Raw genomic sequence first — 22,120 nt, forward strand, 5'->3', positions numbered from 1 at the left:
GGCAAAAGACTTCTGAGAAGTGCATCGGGCAACAATGTCAGCATCTTTGGAGGTGGTCATGGTGAGTGGGTTTATGTATGTCTCACATTCTTAACTCTGCAGAGAAAATTCAGACATGGGTCTGCACCAATGGTTGGTTGGTAGAGGATCTAGCCCAAACAATTTTTTAAAAATTATTTATTTATTTTTGGCTGCACTGGGTCTTCATTGCTCTCTCTCGTTGTGAGCGGGGCTACTCTCCAGTAGCAGTGCATGGGCTTCTCATTGAGGTGGCTTCTCTTGTTGCAGAGCACAGGCTCTAGGGTGTGTGACCTACAGCAGTAGCATCACACGGGCTCGGTAGTTGTGGCACATGGACTGAGTTGCCCCTTGGCAAGTGGAATCTTCCCGAACCAGGGACCGAACCCATGTCCCCTGCATTGGCAGGCAGATTCTTAATCATGACAACCAGGGAAGTCCTGGCCCAAACAATCTTAAGTTCAAGTTCAAGTTTAGTCTTAAGTTCAAGTCTGCCCTACTGCACAAGTCCCAAAAGACATCATTCACACTGTGGTCTAAGTGACTGATGCTTTTTCCAGTTATGTAATATAGAAGCTGTGATGTGAGACGCTTCTCTGTGCATGTCCATATCTTACTTCCACATTGCTTCCTCTATCATCTTTTTGTCATAGTCTCAACATGTCAATTTATTGCATTTAAAATGTGTTTAAATGGTGCCATGTTTGAAGGATGTGTTCAACGAGAGCATTTATTTCCCTATTCCCTCCCACCAAAATGTGTGCAGGGACATAAATCAATTTCCCTCTCTATTGGATAATTCTCATCAGCCTTTAAAACATGCCTTGCTATTTATCACCCATTTAAAAATTAACTGTCAGACAATCAAACCAACAGACTGTCTTTTGACTCTGTATCTTCCAGGTACAGACCCATTTCTCTGCTCCCCTTTATAACAACTAACAACTCTTTGAAAGAGTTGTTAGTATTCCCCGTCTCCACTTTCCTTCTCTTTCCAGCTCACTTTGATGGAATTTCCTTCCATTCCACTCCCCTGAAAGAACCCTTATCAAGATCAGCATCAACCTACATCTTGCCAAAGAAACATTAACTCTATTTTCATTTTAACTCACTTTTTGACAGTGTTGAACATACTTGATCAATCCTTCCTTCTTTGTACATCTTCTTGAAGTTTTTGTATCACACTTTCTAGGATTTCCCTGTCTCATTAGAAACGCATTTCTTTCTATTCTTCTGGTTTCTCCTCTTTTACTAGACTGCTCTATTCTTCCCAATTTCTCTTCTCCATCCATACTCTCCAAGGCCTCACACCTGGCCCTTGGTTTCCAGTGCCATCTATATACACTGAGAGGTCTCATATTTCTCTCTCTAACCCTCAATGCCATCTCATATATTCCAGTGTCCGTTTGACATCTCTGCTTGGCTCTCACTTTAGGCATTTCAAACATAACATAGCTAAAGCAGAACTACTAATTCTCCTTCTAACCTCACCCTCCATCCCATCCTTCCCATCCCAGTAGTTGGTATCACTCTCCATCCCATTGCTCTAACAAAGAGTGGAAGATATCCCATGATGCTTGTCATTTCTTCATACATCCATCAGAAAATCCCATCATCTCTAATGTTTTACAAATACTATTGCTTCAAACCTAATCCAAGCTTCATTACCTCTTCTTTGGTTTACTGCACTCACCTCCTTAAAAGAACTGCCAGCCCCTCACTTCTGCTACTTTCCTGGTTTATCCACCATGTATTAGCCAGAGGGATCTTTCTAACACAGAAATCAGATCACATCACATCCTACCTTCTAAAACCTTCCAGTAACTTTCCACTGTGACCCAACTCATACCATGACTTATCAGGTCCCATATGATCTGACCTTGATCTTTTTTCCTGGACCTGTTTGCTGGGCTTCAACCATCCTGCCCTTCTTTTCAGTCCCTCTAATTTGTCAGACTTCTTCTTGACTCAAGGCATCTACACTGGCCACTTCTCCTTTTGGAACATTCTTCTGTTCCTATGTCTGCCTCTTGTTATCATCTTTTCAGCCTTTTTTTTTTTTCCTTGGCCACACCATATGACATGTGGGATCTGAGTTCCCTGACCAGGGATCAAAACTACTCCCCCAGTAGAGGAAGCATGGATTCTTAACCACTGGAGCATCAGAGAAGTCCCCCTCTTGTTGTCATTTAAATCTCAACTCCAAGGCTACCTTCTCTGAGAGACCATGCCTGATAACCATAGATAAAGCATTTCTCTTCTTCCCTCCAAATCACCCTAATGCCTCATTTGAGCCTCATCATAGCACAGATCAATACCTGAAATTACATGAAGTCGCCTCTATGTTTGTTCCCATGTTTATTGTTTTTGTTCCTTGACAGTAGATGTTTCGTCTTTCTGGTTCACTGTAGCCTTCCCAGTATCTGACAACAATAAGTGACGGATCAATATTTGTCCACCAACTGATTAATCTGGAATTGTGGGAAGGAATAATTGAAATCAGGATTATCCAGGGAAAATTTGTGTAGGATTGCTAAATTTCTTTTCACTTTTAAGACTGGCTCATTCAAGTTATTCTCAAAATACCTTCAGAATTACATACCAGCCCCTTGAGAATCCCTGGTGGCTCAGACAGTAAAAGAATCTGCCTGTAATGCAAGAGACACGGATTCAATCCCTGGGTTGGGAAGATCCCCTGGAGGAAGAAATGGCAACTCACTCCAGTATTCTTGCTTGGAGAATTCCATGGACAGAGGAGACTGGTGGGCTACAGACCGTGGGGTCCCAAAGAGTCAGACGTGACTCAGTGACTAACACTTTCACTTTCACCCTTTAGAATGAAGGGGAGGCACTTCCCAATACTAAAAGACAAAAATAATTGGAAAAAACACAACATAACAGAAACAGCCCATTGCTATCAAGAAAAGAATGAAAAGACAAAGACAATTTTTTGTGTCATCCAAAATTCTTTCAATACACAGAATTTAAGTTTCTCAGTATTACCGTGGAAGTTAAAAAGAGAATAGAAAGCGGGCAAGGTTTCTCATTTGTGTGCTAAGTCCTCCTGCTGTAACAAAGGTCACTGATTTTACACCCCGGTGTTAGATCAGATGCTGAGCTTATTTTTCAAATGATCCTGTTTTTATGGATGGTGCAGTGCTGTGGATGTATGTATATTGAGGGCTTACGCAAGTTCTATATCTAGACTGGTATTTATCATGAGTAACTACATTAACTCATTTTATGACCTGAGCTCTAAGAACCTGAAAGACTGTGTTCTGATACTGCCTATGCCCGGGCACCTACCTGTGCTCCTCACAAGCTCTGTACCTGGCATTAGCAAAAGACTTTGGAATTTATGGGCCTCTAATTTTCTATCTACAAAGAGGAGAAAACTTATAGAAGGACATGATCTTTCTCTTCATTGGAAGACTTCTATAATATGATATGAAACCTTGAGGTGTCATGGAAGGAGGTCTGAATTAGAAATCAGACCTTAAACACCTAAATTCAACAGACATTTATTTTATTCCTATTGAATACCAGATCCTTAAGGTACTAACTGCTGTGATTCTGTAAATTGAAGCAATTTAATTATAATTTAGAGATGAAAGCACTTAATCAGAGCAAGAAGGAGTACAGTATAGAACAGGAGCCCTGAATTGGCATTGCCTGCCCTGTCTTTTCTTGCTTGTGTATAATTTTAGACGAGTCACCTAACCCTTCTTGAACTTGGTCTCATTAGGCTTTGGGGGTAGAATGGGGTAGAATGAGTGATGGAGTTGGGAAGGGCAGGCATTGTCATGGGAACCGAGGAAAGTAGAAAGAACAGGCTTTCCGAAAGAGCAGAACTGGATGGTAGCTTTGATCCCAAGGCAACCCTAGTGAAGGCCTCAGCTGCTCCCCATCTTGATGCTCACTCACCTCCATATCTACCCCATCGCTTCCTCTCCCTCAGCAGCATTCAAACTCTGCAATTCCAAGCAAAGTTTTGTTTAGAAATGGGTTCTTTTGCTGGGAGAAAAATGGTTTGAACTCTAGCATAAATTCTGCTGACTCAGACCTCTGGCCCCTCTGACAATATGCCAGCATCCCTTTTCTAGCTGAATCCGGGTGCCAGAGAAGTGGGTGAAGCAGGCTGGGAATAAGAGAAGCAGAGAGTAGGGAGTGGCTGGGATTGTGCAAAGTGGAAAGTGCACGCCCTGTTTAACAGAAGAGACGGACCGTGGCACCAGCTAATTGGGGCTGTGCAGGCCTCCACCATGGACAATGCCAGGTTGTCCAGAGTTTTCAAGGCAAGCTGAAAATCCATATTTTTGCATAAAGTTTTCTGATTTTTACACGTTGGCAAGTGATTTAAAAAGTGTTGACACCACAAGGTTTAAACAGGTTCATCTAATATATATCTAGTTAGTCTACAGACAGCCAATCTGCAGTGACTAGACACTAGAGTTCAGATAATGTCATGACATTTCAGCTTTTGTTCTGGATACTGCTACTGCTAAGTCGCTTCAGTCGTGTCCGACTCTGTGCGACCCCATAGACGGCAGCCCAGCAGGCTCCGCCATCCCTGGGATTCTCCAGGCAAGAACACTGGAGTGGGTTGCCATTTCCTTCTCCAGTGCTTGAAAGTGAAAAGTGAAAGTGAAGTTGCTCAGTTGTGTCCGATTCTTTGCGACCCCATGGACTGCAGCCCACCAGGCTCCTCTGTCCATGGGATTTTCCAGGCAAGAGTACTGGAGTGGGGTGCCATTGCCTTCTCCAGTTCTGGATACTAGCTACATGTATGTCTGTGTGTGTGTGTGTTTATATTCTTGATATGGAAACTGATTCACTCAGTATACTTTTTGAGGCCGGAGTTTCTCAGTGAAGTTTGTCACAGAGTTTGGCTACTTTTGGGTCAGGGCCCACTGAGGCTGCTTAAGGCCTACCCTTTCAGCAGGAAACTTGATTGGACCAGTTTCCACTTCAGAAGCTGTGGCCATGGTAAACTGTGTATCTGATATATCTAAGAAAGAATGAGAATTTTCTCCTCCATAAATGAATGTTTAAATAGAATAAACTGTATTAGTTTCTCCTAACAAAATTCCATTTCTTAATAAGAAAAGGCAATGTTCCATTGACATTTAGTTAGAATTTTGGTGAAAATTTGAGTGGTAACAAGTATAATATATTGGTATCAACGGGCCTTAGAGCAAAGCTCTCATTTGCACCAAAATGTTGGCTCCTTCTAATTTTTAGAAATTTCTGTTTACAAAATTAGCAATTTCTTAGAGTTGAAGACTCTAACCTTTTTAAACTTTCCTTCCAATCCTTGAATACTCTTTTATGGCATCCCCACCATGCTGGCATCACCTGTATTGTAAATATTTCTCTTTACCAGGGAGTGTGCTTCTTTTGGAGGGAGCCTCTTTTATTCTCAGATAGGCCCAGTAATTACGTTTTTTCTTACTGCACAGAGCCCAGCCCACCACAGGCAACCAGTACAGCATACATTTGCTAGATGAAATCTGTTCATGAATTCTAGTAGAAAATATGCCAGGCACTCTCCTAGGATTTTGGATAATATCAGTGAACAGAACAAATCCAGGTTCTTGAAGAGCTGATGTTCTGGTCTGGAAACAGGAGGTGATGGGAGAGAGAATTTGTTGTTGTTCAGTTGCTAAGTGTGCCCGGCTCTGCAACCCCATGGAGACTGCATGCAGCACACCAGGCTTCCATATACTTCACCGTCTCCCAGAATTTGCTCAAATTCATGTCTGTTGAGTTGGCGATGCCATCCAACCTTCTTATCCTCTAAATTTTTAAAAATATAAGTCACACAAAATGTTACATGGTAATAGATGGAAAAAGAAAAAGTAGAGTTGGATGAGGGGTGATTGGGAGGGAAGAGTGTTACAATTTTAAATAGACTGAATAGGGAAGCCCTCACTGAACAAAGACTCCCTTTCCACTTCCCAGACCTGCAGAATAATAACAGTAATAATAATAGTGTCTGTTGAATCTCAGCAGAGATTCTAAGCACTTTCTCTGTACGAATTCGTTAAAGCCTCATAACAAGCCTGAGATAGCTACTACTTTTATCCTCATTTGCATAGGTGTAAACTGAAGTGTAGTGGTTAATAACTTGGCTAATATTCTGCAACTAGTCAGAAAGGGTGGTTGACTACCCTTGACCTCTGGTTCCAGGCTTTGGCTCTCAACTGCTCTACACAACTGCTTTTTTCTTTTTTTAATTTTTTACTGGAGTATAGTTGATTTACAATGTTGTGTTAGTTTCAAGTATACAGCAAAGTGAATCAGTTATACATAAACATATATCCACTTTTTTAGATTCTTTCCTCATATAGGCCATTATAGAGCATTAAGTAGAGTTCCTTGTGGTATACAGTAGGTCCTTATTAGTAATCTTTTTTTTTTTTTTTGCTTCTCTATCCTACTGACTTTGATTGATAGTTCATTTAAAAAAATGTTTATATATTTTATTGTAGTTGACTTACAATGGTTCAGGTGTACAGCAAAATGATTCAGTAATACGTATACACATATATTAGTTTTCAGATTATTTTCCATTATAGGTTATTACAAGATATTGGCTATAGTTCCCTGTGCTATATAGTATATCTTTGTTGCTTGTTGTGTATCTATTTTTTTTAAAATTAGAAACCTAGCATTCTATTCATACTAAGTCAAACAGGTAGAATAAAAATTGTCATAAATTTTTTAGCTAGGCAAAAATTCATGTTTTCTAAAATACATATATTATACATACCATATATATGTATACAAAAGCTTTTCTACTGCACTTGATAAAGGCTTGAGAAAGAACATCTAATAAAACAGAAGAGATGGAGAAATTGGAAAACATAAACTAAATGAAATGGGAGCACTGAATATGAAATAGAAAAAGTCAATGTAACTTTGGCTGCATTTCCCAGGTCCCCTCATTGACCAGTGCCCTCTCAAGCGTTCTGATCCCAGGCACGTGCTTTGTCCAGTCTATTTCATTGTCTTTGATTCCTGGGATGGGATTTAAAGTCTCTTCATCATGCTGAGGTTTAGCTGAGAACACTTTAGCTTTATCTGATATCTCTGGACAAGGGGAGCACCCCGAGCTTCATGAAACCCCCTTTGGGCACATTCTGACCAGCAACCTTTTCATAAGGTCACAGTGCTCAAAATAAACACGAATTGTTTTCTCAGTTTTGACATAAAAAGACATCTTTTTTTCAGCAAATGTCACTGTGGTTTCAAAGCCTAAGTGTGATGTGTGAACAAGCCCATTTGTAAAGTATTTCCTGCTCAGCCATAGGGTGAAATTATGCAAGCCAGTGAGTCCTGAGAACAGCTGCATCAAATTCTTAACACCTGCAAAAGAAAAACAGTTTTGAAAATAGTTTTTCATTGTTTTTAATTTGGGGATCGGTTGGCTTTCTGTTGTTTCAAACTCTGAAGGACCCTCCAATTCACTAAACCTTCAGCGGTAAAGAGAAGTGAGAAACTGAAAAAAAAAGTTTACCAAATCTAAGATAGAGACCTCACTGGAATTACATTGCCATTAATGCACTTAACTTCTGGAATGGCCTGAAGATTGTCCCTTCAAGCAATGACAGAAGTCCCAGGCTCCAGTCCTCCACTGAGACCTAGAATCACCCCCTTGGCATCCTGGTAGAGTTTCTTTCGTGGAGGTGGGGTGGGGGTGGGGGTGGGGTCTCCTCTTGTGTGAGGGAAGCTCAGCGCCAAGCTCCCATGACCTGTTGCATCCTCTCCAGCTTTTCAAGTGTTGAATTTCCTGAAATTGTTGCACTGGATCGAAGTGCAGGCGACCCCTTCCCCTTGCATCACCCCCCCACCCCCCACCCCGCCTCCCTAGCCGAGTGAGAGTTGCTGCTGGGGAGGAGCAGTGGGATGGGGTGAGGTGGGGAGGAGCAGTGGGATGGGGTGAGGTGGGGTGCCAGCTGCTGGAGAGAAACTAAAGCGATGAGCACAGGACAGGAAAAGTGGGAGGAGGAGGAGCGGGGGGCGGTGGGAGGAGGAGGGGGAGGTCGTAAGATGAGCGAGGAGGGAAACGTGTCACCAGCTTGGGTCCGGGAGCTCCGCCGCCACCGCGACTGTGGACTCGCGCCGGAGAGGACTTGAGGCTGGACAGGACCCCGCAGAGCCGGGAGAGGAGGGAGGAAAGGGAGCTGGGCACCGCGCGGTGGCGAGAGCCATCCAGGTCGCTCTTTGCTCGCGGGTGAGAAAACTTTTTCGGGAAGACCGGAAACTTTTCCCCAGGCGCGCAGAGTCTGGGGCGGAGGCGAGCTGCGGGGGTGCGTTGACTCGAGGTGACTCGGGAGGGGCTGGAGCCTTAGGCTCAGCAGTGGCACGGGATTGAGAACACAATCGCCAGGCACACCGGGCACAATCCGGCGGGGCTCGCGGAGGGGGCTTGGGGAAAGCGTTACATCTGGGGGCAACCGGGTGGAGGCTCTCGCGTGGTTAAGGGTCCTCGGATCCGACGCTGCAGGCGGGCACGGAGGACGGGGCTCGCGACCACCGTGGGGGGTCGGGGAGGGGAGGAACGTTCCCCGCGTCGGTGGCTTAGGGTGGGCGAGGGACGCTGCCGATCCTAGGACCCAGGCTGTGCCTGGAGATCGAAAAAGAAAGTTTGCTTGTCGGTCTCTCTCGTTCTTCCCTTTGGCCCTTTTGAGGTGCAAATCTCAAGAGCTGCCCCTACTCGGGCGCGGGCGATTTGGCGCCCCAAAACACTCCATCTTTTCTACTATTCCCCCTTCTTTTCGGAGAGAGGCTTGGGACGGGAGGCCAGAGAAGGGAGCCGCTTTGTCCCGAGTGCCGCTGGAGTGCGCGCTCCGCAGACTGGGGCGGGCCGGGGAGCACCCAGCGGAGACCTCGGCGGGGAGGGCCGCCCTCCTCGCCAGCCGCATCCCCTCTCCGCAACATTTTTCCCGCCCGCCCTCGTTTTGAGGAGGCTTTCCCCTGTGCGCCTACTGTGCGCGCACGCAGAGCTCATTGCGAGCACAGGGGGGCGCTCTGGAATCTTCACTCCTGCCTCTCGACTCTGGTTCCTGCTTTCTCCTCTTTTTCCTAGGGGCGGCCGCCCAGGATCAGATCAGGTTCTGTACTTGCAAACCGTGCTTCAGGAATCAGCTCTGGGGTGCCTCCCTGGTTGGCAATAGGGTTTTCCCCTGTTCTACCTAGCCTCCGCCTTGGGTCACATGCCACCGCCTCTTCCCCGGCGATGCCGGGAGCCCGCGTTTTGTTGGTCAGCAGTAAGGCGGTGAGTATTTATAGACACCACTGCAGTCCTGCGGTATGCAAGGTTTCAATTACTACGATGCGTCTCACAAGACGGAAGGCTCACGCGAGGTGGCTCAGAGGCACATCTGCTCTGGAGACCCACTTGGAAAAAGTTCTGGGCTGGAATCTCCAGACATTCCTGCCGGGTAGAGTTCTAGACCTATTGCCCACACGGTCCGTGCAGATCCAAACCATTGCAAAGGACCAAAGCGGTCAAGGACACCAACTCCAGATTGTCTCCATCTTCTGCACGCCCCCGCCCACCCCCCCACCCCCCCGCCTTTTCCCCACCAAAGGGTGCTTGCTGATCAAACCTCAGAGGTGGCCCTTTTTACTTCCCTTTAGTGATCCTGACCACTGTGGGTGCAGTCATGACATTTCACTGGCCTGCATGTTGCAAAATGTCATGGAACTGTGCTCTAGTAAATTGCTGGGGGGCGGGGGGGGGGGGGGCGGCGGGAGGCACTGTAACTGACAACAGGAACAGCACCTGTATCAGAAGGCGAGACTGCACTTGCAGGAACTAATTTAGCCACATTTTAAATTTAGCCTCTTGTGAGTTTCCTAGTAGGACTAAGAAAAGTGCAACACTCCTCTCTCTGGAACCTGGCTGGTGGGTCTTCTCTGGTTGTATTGAGCCCAGGAAATCTGACCATGAGTGCTGTTCAGTGTTTTTATAGAATGTTGCAGATAAGGGAAACAATGCTTGGTTAATCCACAAAGTTGTCTTTGGTTTTATTCAATCCCAACCATCATCCTTTCAGTATTCCATTGATGATTGTTAGAGCCAGAACCGTCAGTAGTGTAAAAAAGAAAGGTATTAGAAATAAGGTTGTTTGACCTGGTCATTTCTTGAGGACTTAGTTTAAACAAGCTTATTTCTCAATGAGGAGACTTAATTTCTTTCAGATCCAGAGGGTCATGGTTGTGTTTTTATTTCACATGGGTAAGATTTCAACAGTGGTCTGTGTTTGAACATTTCAAAAATCTTGCCTTTATTTTATAAAGGGTGGGGGGAACAAACACCTCTTGAAGTCTTATTATATCAGACTTTGCACTAAGAAACTTTGATATATAATCTGCCCCCCAAAAATGAGATAAGTACTATCATTTCCACATGACATAGATAAGTCCACTGAGGCTTAGAGGACTTAAATTTGTCCAAAGTCATATAACAGGGAAGAGTCAATTTTGACTCTTCCCTGCTAGATCTATGTCTTTTGTTATTATAATCACACATAATGCCTGCCTCTGAGAATCCTGCTCTTCTGCTTCTGCTGCTGCTAAGTTGCTTCAGTTGTGTCCAACTCTGTGCGACCCCAGAGACGGCAGCCCACCAGGCTCCCCTGTCCCTGGGATTCTCCAGGCAAGAACACTGGAGTGGGTTCTGTTTGACTGTTAAGCTAAAGTGCCTTTATTCAGAACTCCTCTACCTGTAAATGGCAGGAAGGAAGACATTAACAGATCACCCTGTTTGAGGCTTGCTACTCTAGGAGATACTTGCAATATTAAATGGCCTTTTTAGTTTGTTTCCTCACCACCCCCCATCACTGATGTATAAAAAAATCTGGTATCCAGACTCTGACAGGATGGTTATTTTGAGACGTTAAGTCTCCCATCTTGGTCAGGCGACTTTCTAAATAAAGTTGTGTTCCTTGCCTTAATACCTTGCCCCTTAGATTCCCTGACCTCTATGCGGCAAGCAGAGCGAGCCTGGACTCAGTAACAGGCACACACACCCTGGAGTGGAGCTGAGAATGGGTTCCAGATCTGTTACTCCAGCCTTGAAGTGCCAGCCAGCTCTGAAGATGTCTTTCCTTTCAGGGCCTCAGTTGTTGATAAGATCATTTTATAGTTGATTAACTGGTGGCTTTTCTTTCTTTCTTTTAAATATCATAGAGTGGCTCAGTCACTGGGGGGAAAAAAAATCCTCGTCTTATCTTTAAAAACCATCGCACTGGTATTTGAAAATTTCATTCTGGGGATCCAGACCTAATGTCATAATCTTCACTTTGTTTATTAACAATGTATGTGCAGTATTTCAACCATTCATCTGTAGAAAATTTAAATCAATAAGGACTTTGTGGATTTCTTAACGAGTTCTCTATCCTAGGGAATTTGTCGGTGTGCATATGAATAGTCTCCTGTGGTCATTCCTTTTGTACTGCCCTTGTACATGTAGTATACACATAAACTTGAATTGTAGCCTTTTTTCATTTCCACCTTTTTTTTTTTGGCAGAGATAGATTGATACAGAATTGATGTGAGAAATAGTGTGAGGCCTTCTGAAAGATCTCTTCTGTGTTGTGTTCATCATTTAAAGTTGGTTCCCTAGAGTTGCCTCTATACATGCAAAACTAAATTCTTGCTAAAACCAATGCTTATAGAAACTATCATTTAAGGGAAGAGTCCCCTTTGGAGCTAAGAAGAAGGTTGAGTGATGCTAAGCAGTGGTGGGGCATCAGCGGTGAACTGGAGTTAATTCATGGTTTGGGCAGGGGCTGGAGATTCAAGGTTTACCTTAAAACATGTACAGTTAAAGGAGCCAACTTATTTACTGGGCAGTTACTGTGAGCTAGGTACAGTCATGGTAATGTTATTTGAACCTCTCAACAGTCAAGCAGGTAGATATTCTTTTCCCTATTTTAAGATGTGAAAAACGAAGACTCAGAGAGGTTAATTACTTTCCTGATGTCACACAGCTATTAACTCAAGCCCCTTGTTCTTTCTAGTATATTCTGATATGTATTCTTGAAGGCCTTCCATGAAGAGCCTAGGATCCCAGGATCTCAAGAAGGTCCTAGTTGTTCACATGAAAGTTTCTGAATCAGAGCAGTGTGGTTGCATTAAAATGAGAGGACAGGGGCTGGGTGAACATTGGAGGAACTCAAGGGACAGTCTGGGTAATTCTGAGAGCAGTTATTCCATGGAAGAAAGAGAAAGGCCCAGAAGGTACTGTGACTGTAAGAATTACTGGTGCTGGTCTGGCAGGGGCTGGCTGTCACCGTGGTGGGCAGGACCTGGTGATCAGCCTGCCCAACAGGTGCTGAAACGGGAGAATGCGGGAGGAAGTACTGCCACCTCTCTTGGCCTGGCTTCTGCTGTGAAGAAGCCTCGTTAGAAGCCCTAGGTTATAGTCAATTTAAATTAGGGAGCCCCAGAGTTGTCTCCGTTTTAATTGGACTTGACTCTTTGAGGTAACAGTCACCCAGTCTCTCTCTCTTTAAATATTCTTTTCTTATGCTTTGCCAGTTTATGACCTTTGTAGATCAATCCTTGGATTCCATTTAGAGAGAGAAAGAGAGAGAGAGAAAAAAATAGTAAAGGTTAGTGATTACCTAAATTGGATTAAGTTCTGTCTAGCAGCCGTTTAAAGAAATACTGCTTGCTCTTTAATTACTGTCAACTAGGAATTTAAATGGTCTATTAAATTTAAGCTGACTTTTTTTTTCCCCCTCTGATAGTTCCAACTCCTAACATATTCTGGTGATTTGGGGGCTTTTTAAATATTCTTCAAATGTGTGGAGGACATTCTCTGTCTCCTCCCTTTTAAAAATATTCCATTTCTGTAGCAGGATAATAAATGATATTATTATAAACTGGCTTCGTTACGAAGCAGAAGCTAGCAGCCTGGTTTAGCTGGCTCTGTGCTGATTGGAGAGCAAGTCAGTTATCTGAGTTCTTTGTCAGAAATGTGAGGACTCCTCTGTGAGGTTTTGGGGATGGGGTATGGCTTCCTAATTTTTCTCTGTAGTTAAAGGTTAGGTTTAAAATGAAAATCAACCACCTTTACTCTGTGTAAGCTTTCAGTCAAAAATATGAGTGATCTTTTTGGAAGCGGGTGGTATGTATGCTTTGAGGCTAGGTCCAGAGTGAGCTGGGGTCTTCCCTGGTGGCTCAGCAGTAAAGAGTCCGCCTGCAATGCAGGAGCCACAGGAGATGCAACTTGGGTTGGGAAGATCCCCTGGAGGAGGAAACGGCAACTCACTCCAGTATTCTTGTCTGGAAAATCCCCATGGGCAGAGGGGTCTAGCTGGTTACAGTCCATAGCGTCTCAAAGAGTTGGACAAGACTGAAGCAGCTGAGCACGCACGCACACACGCACGCATGCACACATGCATGCACACACACACTAGGGTGAGGTGAGTGAGCCGTCAAGGGCATGGCCCTGAGAGAGATACCTCACTCGCCCTCTTCCTAGCCCTGTTGCGCTTATGGGTGAACTGTGCCCAGAGGGTCCTGGAGAGCCACGGGACTCACCCTAAGATCCCTCTCCCTCTTGACCATGGCCTCTGGAAAAACCAGGTCAACATCTACCCCTGCCAATGCCCAAACAGCCTCTCATAATTATTTTATGATTTATTTTGCATATAATCATAGGCTCCAAAAAACATGTACTTACCTCTAAGTACACCTCACCTTAATTTTGGGGGGTAAATATGAGATTTCTCTCACATACTCATCAGTGTTCTGGTTTCACTTTAGCTGGCCACCACACACCAGCAACACCTCCAGTTTCTTGCTTCTCTCCTCATTTGTTACAGAACTTTCTTCAACTTTGCTGGCTCTTCTGGATGCAGGCCGAGTTCTGTGTTTTGTTGAAGGCATCTGTGACAACGGTTGTTTCTAGCAAATACTAGGATTAAGGGACTGCTTGGGACTGCCTTGGCCATTCGGGAACTAGAATATATGTCCATTTAGCTGAGTCTGGGAGAATACGTGAAGGAATTTGTTTTCCTCTTCTTCCCAAGGACTGGGGGCAAAAATCCAGCAAGGACTCTGATGTGCGTCTGTATTATTCTGAACTAAGCTGCCTCAAACCCTGTTACAACCTGCTCGTGACCTCAGCTGCGTAAATCCTCTGTGTAAAGCCTTTTACGCTTGTCGTTGAATTCTAAATACTCCTCTGGAACGGCTTCAGCATTATTCCCCAGGTGTCGTTGGGGGAGACCACATCAACTGCCGCCGTCATTCTGGAGAACTCTGCTACTTGCTGGCCACTGGAGTCCACCACTGTGGCAGCTGTGTGGCCAGTTTCATTGTAAAATATCTGCTGGCAAAAGTGGTGGGTGAACATGGTTATCCCATGCAGTGTTCTGAGATCATTTAAAAAAATCTCAGCCAGCAGGATAATCGATTCCTTTCAGGCTTCAGAAAAGTCCCCAAGACACCCCCAAAGGTCAGTATCAACTTTGCAGATGAGTGGTGGTAGTGGTTTAGTTGCTAAGTCATGTCCGACTCTTGCAGTCCCGTGGACTGTAGCCTGCCAAGCTCCTCTGTCTGTGGGATTCTCCAGGCAAGAACACTGGAGTGGGTTGCCGTTGCAGACGAGAAAGTTGTACAAAGAGGTCATATGTTGGTCCTGGCTGGCGTCTCGGAGATAGTGCAGGACAGGGATTTGAGATCTGGATTGAGCTAGATTTGAGATCAGAGATTGCCATGGGCAAGCAGTCTGACCTGGGGCCAATTGCTCACTGTTGCTGTCTACAAAATAACGCGATTGGTCTCCTGCGAAGGTTCCTTCCTGTGCAAAAATTCCGACATGGCCAAGGAAGCCTGGTCTAGGGCTGTGCTTCTCCAGGTATATGCAGATCTCCCAGGGATCTTGTTAAATCACAGAATCTGATTCAGTGGGCATGCGTTGGGGCCTGAATGTCTAACAAGCTCCCAAGAGATGCCGATTCTGCTGATTCTCAGGTCTCAAGTTAAGTAGCCAGGCACTAGAGTCTGACCAGGGTCTCAACCTTATCCATATTGACACTTGGGGCTGCATAGTTCTTTGTCATAGGAAGCTGTCCTGTGTGCTGTAGAATGTTTAACAGCATCCCTGACCTCTATTGGCTAGATGCTTGTGGTACACTCCACACCTCCCCACAGTATAGCAGCCAAAGATACCTCCAGACATTGCTGAATGTCTCCCTCAGGAGGAGATGGGGGCAAGATCACCCTTGGTTCAGAACATTAGTTTTTGCTAGACCGGTGTTGTAAAGGCTGGCTGTACATCAAGATAGCCTGGAGTTCTTCTCTTTGAAATATGCAAAAGTACTCGTCCCAGACTTGAGTCCTGGTGCTATTGCCCTTTCATAACTGTGGGACCGGAGACAAGTTCCTTCTCTGGCCTCTGAACCAGAAACTCTTTACTTCTAAAATAAATAGGTGTCATAGTGATGCCTAGTTCTGAGAGTTGTTGGGGAGATCAGATGAGGTGAATGTGAAAATGAGCTTTAGAAACTAGTCATCCCTTGGTATCTGTAGGAAACTGGTGCAGGAGGTCTCTCTTCCCTGGACTGAAGTCCAAGGATGCTCAAGTCTTTACACTTGGGCCTCTGTATTCGAGGGCTCAGAACCCACAGATCCCTAAAGCTGACTCTATAAAGTGTTGTACAGGTGTCAGTGGTGAGTGGTATACCACAGGCCTCTGAAGTTTTATTTTACTGGTTTGATTATTTTTCCCAGGACTGGATTCATCTTCCTACAGGCCTCCCTGAATGACCATCACACTCTTTCCTTGTTATTCCTCTGGCCCTGGCAGGTAGGAACTATACTTGTTTTTCTGTAGTCACTCTCTAAGCCAAGGGGCCTCAAACTGGCAGCCCAGGCGCCAGACTTTGGCATCAGAAATGTCCTGTTTGGTTTGAATCCTGTTTTGAAAAAAAAAAAAAAAAAAGATTATTTGCTCCAGTATTTAAAAATTGGGAGATTTGACATGTAAACCCGGGCTTCCAGCTTTTCTTTAAGAAACAGAAAGAAGCCTGAGGGTTCTCCTTAGTCTGCTGCGGTCGCCCTGGGCCTCTGAGCCTGGGTGTGTTCTCTGCCTCAGGCCACTGCAGGCTTTTCGTTGTTTGCCATCCGTGCTTTAGGCCTTCCTGTGTTTTTCTTTAATCATGACCAAATTCCTGTTCTTTTTTCTCTTTTCTTTATTATTGATAGGACCACATCTGGCTCTTCTTCGTGCTCTGGATAGTGGGTGCTTACTGATATTTATTAAAGTGTAATATTTGGTCCCATCCTTGCCAGATTTTAAAAGGGTACCTGTTGAGCTTTAGCTATGAAAGCTTGTTTTTTCTTCCCCAAATTTCCTTCCCACTGTCCAGTGCCCATATTCTTTAGAGAAACAGACAAGAAAGAGGAGAGCATGTATTTTTCAGGTGACCTTTCGTTTGCTTTGTAACTGGAGAAGGAGATTTAATCTTTCTGCCTCGGTCTTGTCTCAACTGTCCATCTTCAATTACAGTCGTTGGTGTAATAGTGCATTTACAGCATGACTTTTGAGTATTTCCTGTGAGCCCCTGAGCCCTTTGGGGGCAGATACTCCATTCTTCCTCGTCCCGAACGGTTTTTTCCTACTCAGATCCTGGCACACAGCAGAGCTTCTAACGTGGTTGTTACATGAACTTGAATCGAACTCATGACCTCCCTGAAATGATCAGATCCCAAGAGCCCCTTTAGGCTCCTGACTCTCTTCAGTGCTCTTTGCACTTGGCCCCATGACATGGGAGAAGAGCCCTTTGCCTTCGCCTCCTTTTCTTATGAGAAAGCACTCCATCTTGTTCCTGCAACGAGAGAGTGAAGCTAATTTTTAATAAATCACACATGTTATTCTAGAGCACATTTCCCCACACTGAAATCTCTTGCTGGCTGCCAGACAGTAGCTGCTGACCGCTCTGTCACCCCTCAGGGTTTTATGTATGTTCCATGTCAGCAATGTAATTGCTGACATCATGCGTGGTCAGTCTCTGTGACCACTGGTGTCTAGACTTTTCAGTTTATCATCTGGGAGGCACTGCAGAATCACTCTGGATGGCATTTATGGGCCACACCCAAACAATTTGCACTCCAAGAAACTTGATACTTAAAGTGGGGTTTCGAGAGGAGTAAATAAGAGGTGTGGTTATTCCCCACAGTTTTGTTTGACTTGTATCACAGGAGGGGATTATTCTGATGATTATATCGTGGTTGGTAGGCCTGGGAGATGATGCTGGAATGAAATAATTATTTCTAGATGGATCGGGATTGTCAGTGCTCTGAGTTCTGGGGAGATTTTGCCAACCTTGTGAAACAGAGAGAAACAGGCGCTTGCTTCCTGTTTGTGCCAATATTTACTCTTGCACAAATTCGGACTCCCAGACTCTTCCGTCTGCGTCTGATTTCCAGCAGAGGACTGAGAAAGTTGTCTCATTCTTCCTGTTGAACTTTTTCATAGTCCAAACTTGACTCCTAACATTTTCTTGTTTGTGAGAATGCCTGGCTCCCGCTGGTTTTTGTCTCCTACAAGTTGCAAAGGTGGGTCTTAATCCAAATGAGTGTGTTATGTCCAGCAGCTGGCGCCTTCCTCTGCTGTGCTTGTAGGTTCCACTGACCAGCAGGCAGACCTAGGACTTCTTGCCCACATGGCCTAGGTCCAGTGATGCTAAGGTGGACCCCAGTTCAAGCAGAAAGAAGGGTGTTTTTCTGGTCCCTTGTGTATGCTTGGCTCAAATGGTGAAGAATCTGCCTGCAATGCGGGAGACCCAGATTCGATCCCTGGGTTGGGAAGATCCCTTGGAGAAGCGAATGGCTACCCACTCCAGTATTCTTGCCTGGAGAATCCTATGGACAGAGGAGCCTGGCAGGCTGTGATCCATGGAGTTGCAAAGAGTGGGACATGACTGACCGACTAACACTTTCAGAAATGGAAGGGTTGTTCCACTTGCTGGCGTGGAAGTCCACATTTCATCCCAGTATTCAACCTTATTTCCTGGGCATCTTTTATGTGCTTAGCACTGTGCTCATAGCAGGATACGACAGTGAGCGAGTCCAGCCAGCTCTCACACGTCTTTAAAGAACTTACGTGCTCTCAGGGCCAGTCAGGCTGTGAACCAGTAAACAAGCACAATGACTTCAGCTCTCTCGAAGGGACTATGAAGAAACAAAAACCTCCTTCCTGTAAAGGACAGAGCTCACGGGCTGCCTGAACTGGGTAAGAAGCTGTTGGCGATGGTTGAGAAGGGAAGTATGGGAGGTGGACATGTGGCAGACCTGTTGTTAAAACTTGGGGGTTCAGGTCGTGGAATCAGGTGGGATTTGACTTTTGGTCCCACTTAACTAGTCTTCTGACTCTGGGCAACTTAATTCCCAGGCTTCAGTTTCTTCCTCTGCAAAATGAAAATAATAAAAGCTGCCTCATTGGGTTAGGACAGAAATGGACTGAGATGATAGTTGCTCACAGAGGCTCAGCATTACCCCACCATCTGGGCCAGCCTCTGATGATGGTTAGTATATTCTTACCAGCACCAACACGAGGAAAATCATCATGGGAAACAAGTGGTCTGGAAAATGGTCCCACTGTTCTTAAAGACGTACGGGCACCAGGTAGCTCAGATCTGGTTTCCTAGGTTGGCTTAGCAGGTTCTGTTTGCTATGTGTTTTTTTTAGTGAGGATCTCAGGGGCTGCTGACTGGCCCTGTTTGAAGAGTGTATCTGAGTGTGTATGTAGTGTAGAGGGGAGGAGAGGGTGCTTGTGACTCCACTGAGGAAGCAATGATGGAGTAAGGGTGAGATAAGAGAGAGAGCTGGTTAGTTAAGAGGCTGACCGATTAGATGATACGGCAAGTGGGAGATGACAGAAGGCTGAGGGCTGGTTCTGCGTTTGCACTGTGTCATGGTCTAATCCCCCTCCTGATCTGTCAAAGGTGCCTGGTTATGTGGGCCTCACAGGGTAGGGGTTGAACACATGGCTGGCAATGCTGAGAGGTTACCATGGCCATCAGCAAGTCTCGTACTTAACTGAGAAATCAATAAATCTTAGGAAGGGAAGTTACTTTTCCAAGGCCACAGTGGCTGGGTAGTGCGGGCTTACATTATACTCTGATTAGGCTCTGGGTAAAAAGTGTGAGAAGGCTGGTGGTCATAGCTATGATGGGATAAAATAAAGGTCACAGACCCATATGCATGCTAAGTTGCTGTAGTCGAGTCCAAATTTGTGACTCTATGGACTGTAACCCACCAGGCTCCTCTGTCCATGGGATTGTCCAGGAGAGAATACTGGAGTGGGTTGCCATTTCCTATTCCAGGGGATCTTCCTGACTGACCCATGGATCTCCTGCAGCCCCTGTATTGGCAGGCAGATTCTTTACTACTGCCCCAGCTGGGAGGGGTTATGTGAGGCCCCTAAGGTGTTAGTCCACCTGGTGAATTAGTTGCCAACTCTTCCACACTGAGTGATTTAAACATTTTAATAGGTCTGGATTTGGGTCTTCTCTTGAAAACTTCAGATCTGGGACAGCTGGGCTTTTATCCTAAGATGGCAAAATCCAGATTGGATTGGTCTGTGGATGCCTCCTTGAACCTGGGTTGTTTCTGTCCACTCTTTGGGATGTTTTAGGCACAGCCCTTTGGGACGGTTTGTGATGCATGATGTGAAGATGGAAAGAAATTGGTTCTCCCCTTCATCTTTTCTTACCAGGGTTTATTTTCTGGCCCATATATCCCTCCACAAGGCAGCTCCTGTTGTAGAATAAATGCTAAATAAATAAATTTGTGTTGAATGAATGAGTGGTAATTGATAGAGCACTGCCCTGGGGATCAGGAGCCCAGTTTGAATCCAACTTCTAAGAGCTGAGTGACTTTGAACAAATCGTATAAGCTATGATGTATTTGACTTTTGAGAAGGGGAGGGAAGTTGGGGGGGGTCACTTGTTTTTACTTATTTATTTGAAAAAGTAATACATTTTCATGTTTCAAAATTTAAAAAGTACATAAGGGTTTATAGAGAAAAGTGCTCCCCACTGTGTTCCTGCCACCCAGCTTCCTTCCTGGGGAAAACCAGGGTTACCAGTTTCTGGTCTGTCTTTTCAGAGATGCTTTATGCTCATTGAGTGAAATATGCAAATATGCTTTTTCATCTTTTTTATGTAGATGGGAGCCTAACATAAACATGATTATGTTTAGCTTTTCAACGCGCTTCATTCAGAGCATCCCCAGAGAGCACCCCAGTCAGTGCGTGAAGTTTGTTGACCCTTCTTTCTGAGATCCCAGCATATGGGACACTGTAGCTGACAGAGCCAGTCCTCGGTGCTAAGCATTTAGGGTCTTCCCGACCCACGGCTGTTATAAAGAAGGCTGCAGAAGAGCTCTGGTTTTAGAACCCACTCGACACGCCCAGAGTAACATCCCTGGAAGTAGCGTTGCTGTGTCCGAGGACACAACCTTCATCATTTTGTGTGCGTTAGTCGCTCAGTCATATGTGACTGTTTGTGACCCCGTGGACTGTATCCTGCCAGGCTCCTCCATCCGTGGGATTCTCCAGGCAAGAATACTGGAGTAGGTTTCCATTCCCTTCTCCAGAGGATCTTCCCAACCCAGGGATGAAACCCGGGTCTCCTGCATTGCAACAGATTCTTTACCATCTGAGCTACCAGGTTGTAATCTTGTCAAATTTCCCTCCCTGGCAGTTGCCCCAGACTGCACTCCATCAAGCCCTACACCATAACTGGATGTCCCATCTGGGAACCTATGGAGGCTTCGTGGAGAACAGTGTTCTATAAAAATTTAATACTAGCTCCAATTAGGGGGTTTCCTACCGTGGGTGAGGCCATGATCTAGGCTGCCTCATTTAATGCTAACAACGTTGAGATAAATATCACATTCATTTGACAGATGAGGAAACAGAGATTCGGAGAGGTTGAGCCATTTATCCAGGTCACCCAGCTGATACACTGTAGAGGTTGGATTGAACCCAGGCTTGTCGGATTTCAATACTAGGATGTTTTCATGCAGTAAAGCTGTCTGTAATTTGAGGTATCAGACTCCTCAGCTGATACTTGTTTATGGTTTCTGTGTCTCCCAGCAAGACCATCACTCTCTGGCTAGTTCATTTGCTCATTCATCGAATATCTGTGGGATTCTTGCACTATACTACGTTCTGGGGATGCACTTGACCACAGAGTAGACACAGCCCCTGCCCTTATGGACCTCATGGAAACAAAAAGGAATATTTCTGTAGTGATTTATTCTGGAGTTCGCAGCCTCTGGGATCTAATGCCTGATGATCTAAGGTGGATCTGATGTAATAATAATAGAAATGAAGTGCACAATAAATGTAATGAACTTGAATCACCCCCAAAGCATCCCCTGGCCCCATCCATGGAAAAACTGTCTTCCACAAAACTGGTCCCTGGTAAGGAGGGTGCTCTGTGGGGTGGTGTGATCTGATTGGGGTGGGGAGGGCGCCAGCAGGGGTGGTGCTCTGTGGGGTGGTGTGACCTGATCGGGGTGGGGGGGTGGGCGGAGAAGGAGTAGGACCTCTCTGAGCAAGTGAAGTTTAGGTGATAAAGGGTGTGCAGGTTTGAGCCTGGATAAGTGAGTAGGAACTATTTCCCACAGAGGGCACAGCACATGCAAAGGTCCCGGGGCAGGAGAGAGCAGGTAGTATTAGAGGAAATGAGGGGAAGCTGGTGTGCAGAGTGAAGGGAAGTGAGAATGTGAGGATGAGGTTTGGGGATTTATTCTAAGACCTGTAGGGAGCCTTTGAAAGCATTGAAGCAACAGCTCTGTGAGCATTGCAGGCACTGGGGTGTTGGGTTCTTGTTCAAAGCAGCATCTCCATTTCCTTCTCTGTAAGATGGGGAAGATGATAGCACACAGGGCTTTCAAGCATTTTTTAAAAATATAGTTATTTTTAATTGAAGGATAATTGCTTTACAATATTGTGTTGGTTTGTGCCATACATCATCATGTATCAGCCATAGGTATACATATGTCCCCTCCTCTTGAACCTCCCTCCCACCTCCACCCCATCCTACCCCTCTAGGTTGTCACAGAG

At 45.3% G+C, this 22,120-nt stretch overlaps 2 protein-coding genes across 15 annotated transcripts in view; one reads left to right on the forward strand and one right to left on the reverse strand.

The window, feature by feature from the left end:
* Positions 1–22,120, forward strand: part of PRR5L (proline rich 5 like) — a 155,634-nt gene that overhangs the window by 68,813 nt on the left and 64,701 nt on the right. Inside the window, exons 1-2 of one of the 14 annotated variants that reach the window (XM_059874598.1) lie at positions 8,108–8,254; positions 15,775–15,850. The exons of 6 other annotated variants lie outside the window; for them this stretch is intronic. Coding sequence is in view for 1 of the 8 variants with exons in the window: in XM_059874596.1 (XP_059730579.1) it covers positions 9,260–9,298 (39 nt within the window). In the remaining 7 variants the exon portion in view is untranslated. 14 annotated transcript variants of the gene reach the window in all.
* LOC112441554 (proline-rich protein 36) lies at positions 6,487–8,961 on the reverse strand. The gene is made up of 3 exons (XM_024975601.2): positions 8,784–8,961; positions 8,096–8,719; positions 6,487–7,386 (listed from the first exon to the last, which is right to left on the reverse strand). The coding sequence occupies exons 1-3, from the start codon at positions 8,959–8,961 to the stop codon at positions 7,136–7,138; spliced, it is 1,053 nt and encodes a 350-aa protein (XP_024831369.1). The 3' UTR covers positions 6,487–7,135.

The sequence above is a fragment of the Bos taurus genome, chromosome 15 (genome assembly GCF_002263795.3).
Source record: "Bos taurus isolate L1 Dominette 01449 registration number 42190680 breed Hereford chromosome 15, ARS-UCD2.0, whole genome shotgun sequence".
Classification (NCBI taxonomy): Eukaryota; Metazoa; Chordata; class Mammalia; order Artiodactyla; family Bovidae; genus Bos; species Bos taurus.